This window comes from Podarcis melisellensis (genome assembly GCF_964234715.1).
Source record: "Podarcis melisellensis genome assembly, chromosome: 7".
NCBI lineage: Eukaryota > Metazoa > Chordata > Lepidosauria > Squamata > Lacertidae > Podarcis > Podarcis melisellensis.
In genome coordinates this window covers 20,683,382-20,697,513 of record NC_138539.1, presented here as the reverse complement: position 1 = coordinate 20,697,513, position 14,132 = coordinate 20,683,382, and the positions used below count along the sequence as shown (strand labels likewise).

The following is a 14,132-nucleotide window of genomic DNA, read 5'->3' as shown; positions in this document are numbered from 1 at the left end:
TCCATGCACCATCCATGCACAGGATGGAGGTTTGAGCAGACTTGGGAGGATCCCAAGCTTTGCAGAAATAAAAATTTAAACCCCCTCCTCCCAAAAAACCCCAAGACACCCAGTGAGGACTGAGAATGTTCAGTGGCCGCATTCATGGACGATGAACTGAAAACAGGTTGGAATGGCTATTTGGGGACATTGTCTAGGAATATTCCACTTTGCAATATTTTGTTCCAGGCCCCTCTTGGATTTTATTTAACAGTAGTTCCATGCTTCAAATTCTTAACCTCTTGTCAATGGTTGGGATCAAATGGGAGGGAGGGGTAGGACACATGGTCCATATTTTTGTCATGAGATTTGAATTGCATTGTGTTTCAGCTGCTCTCCCCGACACCCATGTGTTTATTCTACCAGTATTTGGGGACAATTGCATCCATATTGGAATAACAGAGAACTGAGAAACACTCTGGGGTATTCAATAAAGTTTTACTCAGAGTAGACCCATTGAAACTAATGATTGTGGCTAGGATCCATTAAACCCAGTAGGGCTACTCTCAGTGAAACTTAATTGAATGCCACCCATGTGATAAGGTTCTAGAAATTGGTGCCCCTGCAAAATGCTATTTGAATTTATTGGTTTTTCTTGCCTACCAATGCTTGGCGGAGAACCTATTTCTTCTGAACTTGAAGCATAGAGGGTGAAAAATCCAATATTTTGTCTTTTCATAATAGACAAATTACCGTATTTTTCACCCTATAGGACGCACTTTCCCCCCTCCAAAAATGAAGGGGAAATCTATGGGGCGAATACAGGCTTTCGCTGAAACTTGGAGAGTGAGAGAGGTTGGTGCACACCAACCCCTCTCGCTCTCCAGGCTTCAGGAAGCTATCAGCAAGCCTGGGGAGCCCGCAGGAGTTCCCGCAGGGCTCCCCAGACTGCGGATAGCAGCCTGCTGCCGGGGCGCCCTGAAGCAGAGCGCCCCTCGCGCCGGGTAGACATCTGCAGCATGGGGAGCCCTGCAGGAGTTCCCGCAGGGCTCCCTAGGCTGCGGATAGCAGCCTGCTGCACAGAGCGTGGGGCGCGCTGAAGCAGAGCGCCCCGCGCTTCGGGCAGACATCAGCCAGCCCCACAAGCTCGGGGGACAGCGGGGAGGCGCAGCGCCGCCATCCCGCTGTTCCCAGACCTGGTTTGGGGGAGAAATAAAGGAAAACATTTTTTCCTTTATTTCCCCCCCAAAAAACTAGGTGCGTCCTATGGGACGGAGCATCCTATGGGACGAAAAATACGGTACTTTCCCTAGTATCATTGTAGACAGTATTAGGGGTCAATATTATCTTACAGGTTTATAAAGGCCCTTTGAAATTTTTACCTAGTTAGAATCTTCCTTTAACCCAACAAAAATATTTTTCATTGTAGCTGTAGGCAGAGTTCGTGTTGATCAATACTTATTGATGATTTTGTCTGCAACTGCAGAGTTCGCGTTGATCAATATTTACTCATGATTTTGATTGCAATTGCAAATCTTTTCAAGCATTCTCATCTCGGGGTTGCTAGACTTACGGTAACTCGAATCAAAGGAACTAAGATAACTGACAGCTATGACATTTGCATGGAATGTCCATGTTCAGAGGTGATGCAACTCTGGCTACTGGTCATGGGTAGGGCTATTCCCTTCTGTGATGCTTACAAGTTCTTGTTGGGCATTTTGCTGGCTGAGATGGACCTTGGTATGATCCAGCAAGGCTTTTACATTTTAATCTAGGATTAACCCCCTCTGATTGTTATGGTGAGAAATTTCGGTCGTGGACCCTCTCCAGTGACTCAGGAGAAATAGGCAACAGTTGTTCTGCTTTCTGCATGTCACAATATAGTATAGTAATCAATAAGCAATACCTTAATGAATAGCTTCCAATCAGAATAATGCAATGGAACCCACCATGCGTGCGCATAAAGTTTTCTCCAGTGCTAGTCCTGCTCAGAGTAGATCCATTGAAATTAGGACATGACTAATTTAGGTTATGATTTCAGTGGGTCAGCTTTGAGTTGGACTAGCGTTGGATTCAGCCAGAGAGTGTGTGTGTATAATGCTTTCTTGCTAATGTAAAAGAACAAGAAGAATTTGATGATTGATGGTTTTTGTATTTGGCAGAAATAGTATCCAACACATTATTTTTTGACAACTTAGCCTTGCGATCTGCAGACTGGGGACACTTGTGACCCCATTCTAGAGAACTACCGGCACTCAAAGCAGCTTTAAAGTGCCCACGCCTCTCTATAGAACCTAAGCAAATAATGGCATTATAAAGGGCAAACAATCTTCAAAATGAAATCACATATAGAGAGAGCTGAAGTAGTACATTAGAACTCAATCTTGCAGTCTCAAAAGCAATCAATTTTTTTGTTCAAGGAGAGTATTGCCTTTTTTCACCACTTATTTCAAAGCACATTGTTTTGCAAACAATGTTAGTATGCAAATCTCTAAAGTCTCATTCCATGCCTATATATGTAGGAAATTTATTCCTTAGCAAAATAAGGAATTTACTGCAAATAAATAAGTTTGTATTGTGAGTCAAAACATTTTTGCCAACCTATCTGTAATGCCTGAAAAACACTTCTGACAATATTAGCTTTATGACTGAAAATAGTCATACTTCATTTTTTCTTCTGTGAGAAGATGTGTGATCTTTCAGTTTGAAAGAGAACATGGGGTAGGGGTAGATTTAGTTTTGGTACATTTTAACATTAAACAGTAAAAGTATAAGACTGTACTGTTTATCCAGAGGCTATCCCATACATTTTTCAAGCACTTGTCAATCAGCGTCATAAATACATAGTTATAAAAATAAATAATTAAACACAGCAAAATAGTCCAGCTATACATTTTGAAGCAGCTGCAGGTTGACTTACATAGTGTATAAAATTGATGCCATCCTGAAGTTTATAGTGACTTAGTTAATATAAATGTGTATATTGCACAGTTTATATAAGTAATGCTACAGTATAGTTTATTATACTTAGTCTAGGAATTATTTCCCTTCACCTGAAATGTCATGTAGAAAGAATGCCATAAACTTAAGAGTTCAGGCCCCAGTTTCCACTGATTTAGTATTAAAACTGAGGTATCAGGGTACTTGAACATTACTTCCAAATGTTAATAGATAAATTTGCTGCTGTTACCCCTCTTAAACCCAACAAGCATACAGTATATACTGAACACATGCAAAGCTACTTGCATTCTGATAGAATAATGTGAACTTCATTCCCTTATATGCTAGTCTACTCTGTGCAGTTCAGCCTTATAAAACTGGCTGAAGAAGCATGAACTTGCTAGTAACATGTAGACATTACTTAACAGGAGGAGATTCTGACTATTTCTATGATGCAGGCATTCAACATAATGTCCTCTAGCTATTATGGGTTACAGGTCCCATGATCTGACCAATGGGTGTGCTGACTGATGGGAATCGTAGTCCAAAACACTGGTTACCCCAAGAAGAACTTGGATGTCTCATCTGGAGTAGTCAACATATAGTTGACCAGAGTTACCAGGAGCTGATAGCGCTTTGGCTTATCCCATGAAGAATAGCATTATTCTAGCAAAGTTATTATCACATGGTCATCCCGGCCTTGCCACAACATTTCTCCTTCAAAGTCCAGCATCCCATGCTTCCTGGCCCTCATGAGTATTCCAACGACCTTATCCGAAATACGGACATATCTTTCAAACAGGTCACCAAAAGTGACTTGGATCTTGCTATCACGGCGATGCCGAGCCATCGTTCTGATGATGAAGCACATGTCTTTCATCTCTCGGTGGATGTGGTCCTCCGCTCTCTTGGCCCTTTCAGCCGTTTTTGTACCTTCTTTAGGACGGCCATAGCCTTCATCTCCTTTGCGCAGGCGGGTGGACATGGCCAGGTCGTAATCAAACTCCTCACTGAAGGGGTTGAGCTTTTGTGTGATCATGTGCTCATCTGCCCAGTCTTCCCATCTCCCTCTCAGATTGTGGACGGGGCTGTATTTCTTGGAGGCCTTGACGTTTCTGTTTGCACTGAAAGAACCAAGAAATAGATGGTTTTTGAACTGCATTAAATGGCAACGGAATGCCTTCTAGTACTGCTCATCTTTTGCTTTAAAGGGCAGGCCACTAGGTGGCATGTTATCACCAATTCTAAAAGTCACATCTTTATAATAGCTTCATCTGAGCATGCTTACAACTGTCTCCTTGCCATCTCTTTTATCTCGGAACGCCAGATTTTGTTCAGGATTGCATTATTACTATTTTCCTGTCAAGAATAATAACCCTTTATTTAGCTTATTATTTGCTGCATCTGCACGGTCCTTAGTCCCATGAGCTCAGGCGGAGGGCAACCTTACCTGATGGTTTCAACACACCTTTGATGTAGTTTGGCTGAAAGTGAATCATGGTCCCAAGGTCACCCAGTGAGCTTCATGGAGCAAGCTTGGTTTTTCCCCCTGCTCTGAAAGGTAGGACCTGAACCAATGGCTTCAAGTTACAAGAAAGGAGATTCCGACTAGATGTTAGGAAAAACTTTCTGACAGTATTAATGAAGGCTAGAAAGACATGGGTTGGAAAATAATACGGTGTTCAGAGATGTTAATGAAGAAAAGGAATGGAATTGTCAAAAAACTTTGGGAAATAAGGGAATGGATTTACTGACTGGATAATGAAATTAGAATACAGAACGGGGAGGTATGAGGGAGTCGGGGAAAGTAGGCTGAGAAAATAAGGTCTGAAACTATACTTGTTGTTTTTGTTTTTGTTTGTTTTTTATTGTTGTTGTCTGTTTTTATATGTTGTTAATGGAAAAATTCAATAAATATCATTTTTAAAAAAAGGAAAAACTTTCTGACAGTAAAGGCTGTTCAACAGTGGAATGGACCCCACTGGAGGGTGATGGACTCTCCATCATTGAATGGTTTTTTTTACTAGAAGTTGAATTGCCACCTGTCATGGATGCTTTAGTTGAGATTCCTGCATTGCAGGGGGTTGGACTAGATGACCCTCGGGTACTTCCCAACTCTACAGTCCTATGATTCAATGATTCTGAGTTCCAGGGCGGACATCGAAGCACTCTAGCCACTATACCACACAGTGCTGTAGTATAATAAAACATACATAAAATCACACATTTCCTGTGTCAGCCTGTCCAAATCGAAAATTCTTCACAGTTCCACTGGAAGATCCCAAGGAAACAAATTTCACTGTTAACTGCACAGGAACCAAAAGCATCTCTGTGCCCACAGAATCTTAAAATTTGGTACATTAAGGGCTAAGATATGATACAGCTGGGGCGTTCCTTTTACACCTCCTCTGGCCCAGTAGAAAACTACACCTCCCATCTAGACTTCTATCTCCCAATCATCTTTGCCCAGCCTATGGGGAGTTGATGGGGGTAGTATAATTCCAACCAAAAGTCTTCGATTCAGCTAGGGGGTAGGGCTGCTGAATGAGGAGGCTGTGGCACTGGAGCCCACCTGGAGCTGAGGCTCACTGGTAGCCCTGTGCCACCATTTGAGGAACTCTGTCCTCGGGGAATGCAGCCCTTGACAGCAAAAGGGGCCACTTGCTCCTAGTTTTGTCCACCCCCCAGCTCCTGTTTACAGCTTTCCCCCTTCTGAAACCGCTGCTCTGTTTTCTGAATTCCTGGACAACCTTGCATGCTGGTTGCAAACTTTGAATACTTGGAAAGCTCAGCCCGAACAGCATTCCATCTGCTGAATGTCCCTCTGTTGTTACAAGTCCAATGACAACACATGTGAAATACGTTAAGTGAACTGGTACTCCTAAGCTTCAGGGAGGGGGAAAAACCCATTATAGCTCACCAAAGTACGGTACCTATATTTTGAACCTTCTTTCTGATATCTTTGCTATCTGCTCAGTCACGCAGAGGGACAGATGCAGATACAGTACAGCAGCTGTCCTCTCCCAGTCTCCCGGTCTATGACTTCTTAGGCCTTGCGAGCCTTCCCTTCCTCCTTGTCTGATTCCTGCAAAGTTACAAAGGCTGGAAGCAGTGAGGGAAAGGAAAGCAGCTGCAAAGATGCCTTAAGTTCCGGATCCTATTTTAAAACTTCTGATTGCTTTGTGCCTCTGACATTTGCTCCCACCACCTCCATTCTTCCCACTTAGTTCTTTTAATCCTCCTTTCAAACTAAATACTATTATCACCTTCCCATTTTAATCTTCTCCTTAGTGGGCTAGATTAGCACCACTTGTTTTGCTTTTGGTTTGCTGCTTTGACACCCAAACATAATCTAACGCCGACTCTCTCTTCCTTTCTCATAGGAATCTTCTGCTGTGACACTTCCTGCCTCTGTTTCCCTTTCAGATTTCTTTTTTCAATTTTTCTTTTTTTTATTAGAAAGGGCCAGCTGAGTCCTCTGTACTATTAGCAGCCTAATGCTGGGAAACATCAATTGATTGGGTCAGAAGTATTATCAGAAACAAAACGGGGACTCACAGAGCATCACCATCGCTATGGCCACAGGCACACCGCAGAAGCATCACAGAAGGGACCACTTTAAATAGTCATGGCTTCCTTGTTGTTCGTTAAGGGTGCTGAGAGTTGTTAGGAGACTCATATTCTCCTCACAGAACTACAGTTCCCAGAATGCCTTAAGCTTTACAGGGAACTCTGAGGATTGCAGCTCTGTGAGGGGAATAAGGGTCTAGCAACAATTCCCAGCACCCTGACCAAACTCCTGCTCCCATAATTCTTTGGGGAAAGCCATGACTGTTTAAAGTGGTACCACAGTGCTTTAAATGTACAGTGTGAATGTGGCCTATGCAGTGACAGATTACCAAATAGGCAAAGCATGCACTGACTTATGCTTTTTAGGGGCCTGGTGACAGTGGATCAAAATAATATTGATTTGATCTTGAAAGAAAATTACAATCAAGATTTCTCAGCTCAATATTATCCCACTAGAGCATGAGCACAAGGGGGACCATGAGATTTTGACTGCCATGGGGCCTCCACAGGGTTTAATCCAGCACTGGGCTTCTCCTTGAGGCTGGTAGCATTAACAGACATGGAACCCAAGGGCATTTACCAGCAACTCTAGACTACAACTTCACATAGTGTGAGGCAGAGGCAGAAACGTGTGGGCCTCTAGCACGTCCCTAACTGTTGGCCATGAACTACTGTTCAGCAACATCTTGAGGGTCAGGGAAGGATCTTTGTGTTTCACAGCTATGTGCCATTGAGAAGGGCACTAGGCTGATCTAGACCTTGTGGTACATGTCAGGAGTGGACTGAACTGAATTCTGGTGGAGCTGGATGCAAACGTTCTACTCTCCACCCAAACTGCCTGCAGTGAAGCCAATAGGGTTTACCCATTACTACAGTATATAGCAGTGATCTTGTCCAGAGCCACTGTGGTGTATGTCAAAATAAGAACAGGGAAACCTGAGTTTAAACCCCAGTCATCCATAAAGCTCACTGGGTGTCCTTGAGCTAGCCTGGACACCATCCCAGAAGCCCTTTTTAGTGCTCTCCCCTCACACAATTACAGTCACGCTGGAGGAAGAGCAAAGGTATGTCTGCTGGACTTGTTTCCACCATTATGCGCTTGCTGCCTCCCTGATTTTTTATTTTAGTCTTAAGTGAGGAGCCTGGTGTGTGTGTGTGTGTGTGTGTGTGTGTGTAGGTTCCTCTTGCAATTTAGAACCCTGTTCCCTAAGTACTGTTGTGAGAAGAAAGAAAGAAAGAAAGAAAGAAAGAAAGGAAGGAAGGAAGGAAGGAAGGAAGGAAGGAAGGAAGGAAGGAAGGAAGGAAGGAAGGAAGGAAGGAAGGGAGGGAGGGAGGGAGGGGAGAAGTCTTGTACATGACTTGGTTCCATTGAGGAAAGGAAGGTTAGAAATGTGCTTGTTATTGCTGAATTTCTGAGAGTTCTTCCAGACCTGTTAACCACCAGAAGGATCAGAACAGGGTGGTGCGATTGGTTTGGTCACACTGGGTGCCACGCTTCAAGGAGCGCCAAAACAATGTTGTAGAACAGAGTGCGAGGGAGGGGGTGCTGAATTTGAGCATTGCACAGGGCGCTGCTTAAATTTGAGAACCAAAAGTCTGCCTGTGATCAGAACAGCAAACACAATCTGAAAGAGGAACTATTGTACCATCTCCCCCCCCTCTCTCTGTCCCTCTCCCCCCTCCCCTCTCTCTCTTCCTCAAAGGTATGTTTCCCTGCCACTTCAGTGCTAGGCCGGCCTTGTGAGAACCAACCATCTGGATGCAAGCCAAGCTAGGCATACTGAGGAAATGCAAAGGTCTTTCAAAACGACCTTGCAACTACATGGAATTCAAAACTTTGTAGTTCTGTATAAACACACCGGGATTTCTTCAATGCCACTTGCCTGTTACTTTCCTCCAACGCATTTTTTTAAGTAGGGAGGGAAACACTCGGTATCCTATTAACACAGCCCAAAGTGTCGGTGATTTGTGTTTTGTCCACACCAATGTAGTGCCAGATAGTTACTGCTAGAGGATGGAGACCAAGTGATATTTATTTCTCTTTATTTAAAGCATCTTTATCCTGCCAAAATCAAAGGGTTCACATGAGGTGGCTCTGCATGTGTGACCTTGTGTGATTTAATGCCCCTCCATACAAAAAATAGCCTCTACACATAGAAAGCTAGATGTTAGGGAGGGTTTTAGACTAAGCCATCTTCCATACCGGCTCTCTATGTGCAGGAAATGGTTGTTTATAAAAGAGGACTGAATTATGTGGGCCTCTCCATTGGCAATCTGGCAGTACAATCCAGATAGAGGTTTATCACTTGAGTGAGAACCAAATTACAGGTAACAGGGGTTCAGTGTTTAGGTAAAGCAGATGCCAATGGGTGCGGATGGAGCAGGAGCGTGTGAGGAAAGGGAGGACAAATTAAAACCCTTTCCAGCCAAGTCTGCCATCCAATTAGCTATACGTCAACCTGTGCTTTTCTACACGTGGAGTAATGAAAGTTTTTGGGGAGAATATTGTGTTTTTCAAGCAGACACTCAGCTGGCAAGGGATGTATTGCAGCCCAAGGGCTCCATTTTCTTTCTCACAGGCAGAATTTCTTAAAGGCAATTTCCTTCATAGGCTGACACCGATTTGAAGGAAAATTTCCCCTCACATGGCAGTCCAATCTCCTCCATCTTTAGTGATTCGCCAGTCTGACTCATGACGAGAGAAAAATCATGAGGTAAAATTAATACCACTGGTACAAATCAATGCTAATCATTGATGATGATGATGATGATGATGATGATGATGATTTAAAGTGGGCACCTTCAACGTCAGGCTCCATGGTGGGTTACAACATAACACAATATTAAAAACAGTTTAAACCAACTTATAATCACAAAAACAAAGTGGGTCCTGAACATATACACCTCAAATGTGAAAAGCCAATGCAAAGAGGTGCATGGGCCTGCAAATCTAATTCTGAGGGCTGGTTTGCCTGAGGCAGTGAGATAGAATAATTATTATTTCATTTTATTTTGACCTCCTAAGGTGACCAGCATGCTTCATGGCTGCCTGACAATTTGAACCCTGGTTTCTGAGATCCTAGTCTACGATCCTAACTATGACTGGATTGGCCCAAGTCTCTTCGTTCAGCTGCTCTTTAAATTTTAAAGTACATACTAATCTGTATTAATATATTTCTAGCACACCTTTTAGTGCCAGATGTTTGCAAGGCACCTTTATGGAGGGATGTTTAAAACAAAAGAATTGACAGATATAATAAAAACAGCTCCAGAGAAATCCTATGCTGGGAGCCAGCAAAATAAAAATAAAATAAAATAAATCTTTACCGCTTCTGAACAGCCGTGTTAAGGTGAAGCTCTTCAGAAAATATTTGAGAAGTTCATGTGACTCTGGCTAAAGGTTACTTACATCATCACTACGGTTGCATTTTATTTTTAGTGAGTAGTTCGTGTTAATCTGGGCTGGCTCCAGGATGAACTGAATGGGCTGTTTAGTGGAAATTGTATATGTGTGGCAAATTTGACCCTCTTCTTTTCAGGAATAGATCTGAATTGGCAATGAAACCATCCAAAGTTACTGGGAATACAGAATAGAAATGTTGGGCCATTGGTCAAAATGAACACTACAGAACTATATATAACAGGAAGTTTGCCTGCTTGGCAGTGTCCCACCAGTCTTAATTTTAGGTTTCTAGTTCAAGTGGGTGAGTGGACTGGCCATGATCCTTGGCAGCTTGAAGGTTTTACACAGTTTCAAGTGGGTGCGAAAGCCAGTACCCCACTCCTGTGATAGTATTACACCCTGTTTAAACAGGTGTGAATGACTATGCAGGGATACAGAAATGATTGGAGAAGCCAGCTTGGTAATAGGATGGGGTGGGAAGAGTCCAGGTTGCTCTGGCAGTAAAACAGACTAGATTAGGAGCATTCCAAAATAGATAAATGTCACTTGATTGTTCTCTCCTGCCTCAACTGCAGGACAAGGTATGTTGCTATTTTAGGTCAATTATTTAAGTTACAGCGAATGTCCAAAATTTGGTGAGTATTGTCAATATCAGACTAGTATTTCATGAACGTTCAGCGAGGATATAGCCAGCCAATCTCACAAGGGTTGTTGTGAGGCTAATGTTTGGGGACTGGAGGGATGAACCCTGAGCTTCTTGTTTTATTCTTTTTGTAAATTGCTATGAGGTTTTTCTGTTTTTGTTTTTTGCAATCAAGTGGGGGTGTGTGTGTAAGGAAGCAAACAAACAAACAATATATAAGCTATATCTTTGGGTATATTTCTAATAATTGAATATTGCATTAAAAAAAGCAAAAGTACAGGAATACCTTGGGACTTTGAGGACTCCCAAGACCGGGGTTTGGTTCAGGATTTCAAGGTCCAGCTGGTGAAAGCTAAAGCTAAAGGACTCCTGGACAGTTAAGTCCAGTCAAAGGCGACTATGGGGTTGTGGCACTCATCTTGTTTTCAGGCTGAGGGAGCCGGCATTTGTCCACAGACATCTTTCTGGGTCCTGTGGCCAGCATAACTAAACCGCTTCTGGCGCAACGGACGACTGTGACAAGTGCCAGAGTGCATGGAAACACTGTTTGCCTTCCTGCCACAGTGGTACAAATTTATCTACTTGCACTGGCATGCTTTCGAACTGCTAGGTTGGCAGGAGCTGGGACAGAGCAACGGGAGCTCATCCCGTCGCGCGGATTCGAACCACTGACCTTCTGATTGGCAAGCCCAAGAGGTTCAGTGGTTTAGACCACAGCGCCACCTGCATCTCCTCCAGCTGGCAAAGGACCATAGCTCAGTGGTGGAGCATCTATGTGCTTTACATGCAGAAGACACCAGGTTTGAACCCTAGCATCTCTGGGTGCTGAGAGAAAATCCTGTCTTAAACCCTGGAGAACTGTTGTCAGTCCGTGTGAACAATACTGAGCTAGATAGCCAATGGTCTGACTCAGTATACTCCGGCTTCTAATGTTCCTATGTATGGAAATGATCAGCACTGCAAAAACTGAAAGGTTTTTCAAAACCACCACCCTTTCATCTATGCAGCTGTGTGAGAACGGTGGCTTAAGTTGAAGGGCACTTAAATGAAACTGAAAAGTAAATGTGGGGAAAGTACAGAACTGCAGGTGTCGTGAACCTATCCTATAAATCACTTTCTTGTCATTATTCCTTTGGTGTGTTCAATTGCTACATGACACGTCTGGTGGCAACTCATGTGGTTCTGGCCAAATGCTTTTCTTTCTTTTTTAAGGAAAGAAAATGTTGCAGTCATTATTCTTCTACGCAGGTCAGGTGAAGTGGCTGCACACAGCTATAGGTACTTTGCAGCAGTTTTTCTTCCTGCAAACAACAGATCGGAAATTGTCCCTCTTTCCAGATTTGCATTGTGTGGATAATTGGCATTTCATAAAGGCCAGTTGCCTGGGAGGGGCAGGGCAAAATCCAGCTGTGTGCAGCTTTCTCCTACAGAGCAAGCTAATAAGCATCTCCTTCTGTCTCTTCGAGTGGTTGGTACAAACTTTCGTCCACTAGGATACTAGAAGTAGCTATTCTAACAGTTAAGTATTAAAACAGTTGTTTTACTTTGTTTTTAGAGGTGAGTGGCGGGTAATTAATTGTAGAGTATTAGTAGTATCTATCTATCATCATCAATCTTTATAGATCTGTCATAGCCGAAGTTTGAGCCCCCTATAATCTCTCTATACATGCAGTAGATGACAAAATAGGCTGTTTAGCTATGTGACATGTTGGTGGCCACTAAACTCATTGCTAAAGAAAAAGGATTGTACAAATTAATGGATGATAGATCTAGCAACAGCCCTAAGGTAGATAAAGCTAAATAGAACATTCATTTCCAGAGGCATGAATATCAGGTGTTGACAACAAACAAGGGCAGTGGGCTGTTGCATCCGTGGTTTTCGTTTGTACTTCATGGAAGCACCTAGCTAACAGATGGAAACAACTTAAAACTTTAACACCAGTGCTAGAGTTACCCAAGTTGGCGGACCCCAAGTAATGTAGGTTCAGGGGTCTTCCAGATAACCTCTTTATTCAGTGGACTTGTTGCAGCAGAGTGTTTTCATCCACTTTAATTGTGCAAACCAACGTTTGCTGTATGCAACTGAACCTCTCCTGAAAACCACTGGCATTCTGGAGCCGTCATGTGACTACATGATTACCCACCAACCATAGCCTAGTATTTTCATTGTTAGGGTTATTTCAAAGACAGTTGAAAACATATTTTACTGCACATGTTGGTATCTGCTATACCCAAAGGTCACTGGAAACTGCTTCTATGTGAGGACTCCTTATAGGTCCTTACACGGGCCATTGTGCCGACCAGTTCATCACACACCCAATGACTTATTCTCCACCCACTGCCAAAATGTTCTTGATGTAGCATCATGGGAGAGACATTGTAGTGACGGCTGAACATGAGCCCACTTCGCAGAAATGCAAATGGTGTATAAATGCCTTAAATAATAATAAATGCCTTTAATAAATAAAGCATCCATCAGATGGAAGCACTTTCAAGGGACTCATTGGGTGAAGCAGCCCTTGTGAAGCCCACCTAGACCTACACTTGGAAAACTTGACAATTACTCACAGTGATGATGAAGGCCGTTTTATCTTCACGGTCCGTATTTCTTGACTACTGTTGTCAGCATCCAGTTTCTCCTCTGCGTCTCCTCCATAACCGCTGTCCTCCGTATCTAAGCTGTTGCTACGGTAATTCTGTAGTTCCGGTTCATCGGCCTTATCTTCCTGTTCCATCTGTTTCCACCCCTTAGTTAGCTCCGACACCAGGTTAGAACACTTCCTCCTCCTTGTAGGGGACATTTTGCCACTAAGAAGCTTATCAATGTCTTCGGTACTCTTGTCTGTTGACGAACACCCATTGTCTTTTTCATACTTGTCACTGAGGAGGCTCACACCACTGCCTCTTTCATAGGCTTTACTTACAATGGTCTTTGTCACCTCTTTGCTTCTGATGTTAAGTTTCTGGAGGGCTTCATTTGATTCACTCGGGGCCTGCTCTCCATTTTCTTTTGGCTCCTGAGGTACTGATGGAAAGGACACGGCATCTTTTGATTGGTCTTTCTTGAAATCGTTTGGTGGTTTGGGAAATACCCTCTCCCTTGGGGAATTCTCCTCAGAGGGCACCCATCCACTGGGCTCCTGGACTTGCTTCGTATGGTGGTCAGATGCCCACTGCTGCCAACCCCGTGCCAAGCTGATGACGAGGCTAGCCGTACGGATCTTTCTGATGGCCCTCTGGGCAGGGGTGTTCTTCTTGAGCTGTTCTTCTGGAGACATTGTGTTGCCTGTGGCTTCTTCACCCATCCCTGCGTTAACACCACTTAGATAAGACTGCCCTGTGGCAAGTAACTGGCAGAAGGGAATGGTAGGGATTTAAATAGATGGTGGTGGGGATTTATGATGCTGGAAAGTATGGGAAACATTTCTCACATGGAAAGAGGATCCTTACTCTGACAGTGTTCTTTTTTAAAAAAGCCCAGGCTTGCATTTCACCGCAGCAGATGGGACACTGGATATGGTAAACATGGATGACGCAGGACAGCCACAGCTGTGATGGAAATTAACAGCACCTGTATGTGCCCTCTCTAAAGGTACC

The 14,132-nt window shown here is 43.4% G+C and overlaps 1 protein-coding gene across 1 annotated transcript; it reads right to left on the bottom strand.

Moving 5' to 3' along the window:
* Positions 1-1,371: 1,371 nt before the first annotated feature.
* ABRA (actin binding Rho activating protein) lies at positions 1,372-13,899 on the bottom strand. The gene is made up of 2 exons (XM_081918907.1): positions 13,104-13,899; positions 1,372-4,043 (listed from the first exon to the last, which is right to left on the bottom strand). The coding sequence occupies exons 1-2, from the start codon at positions 13,838-13,840 to the stop codon at positions 3,581-3,583; spliced, it is 1,200 nt and encodes a 399-aa protein (XP_081775033.1). The 5' UTR covers positions 13,841-13,899; the 3' UTR covers positions 1,372-3,580.
* Positions 13,900-14,132: the final 233 nt, after the last annotated feature.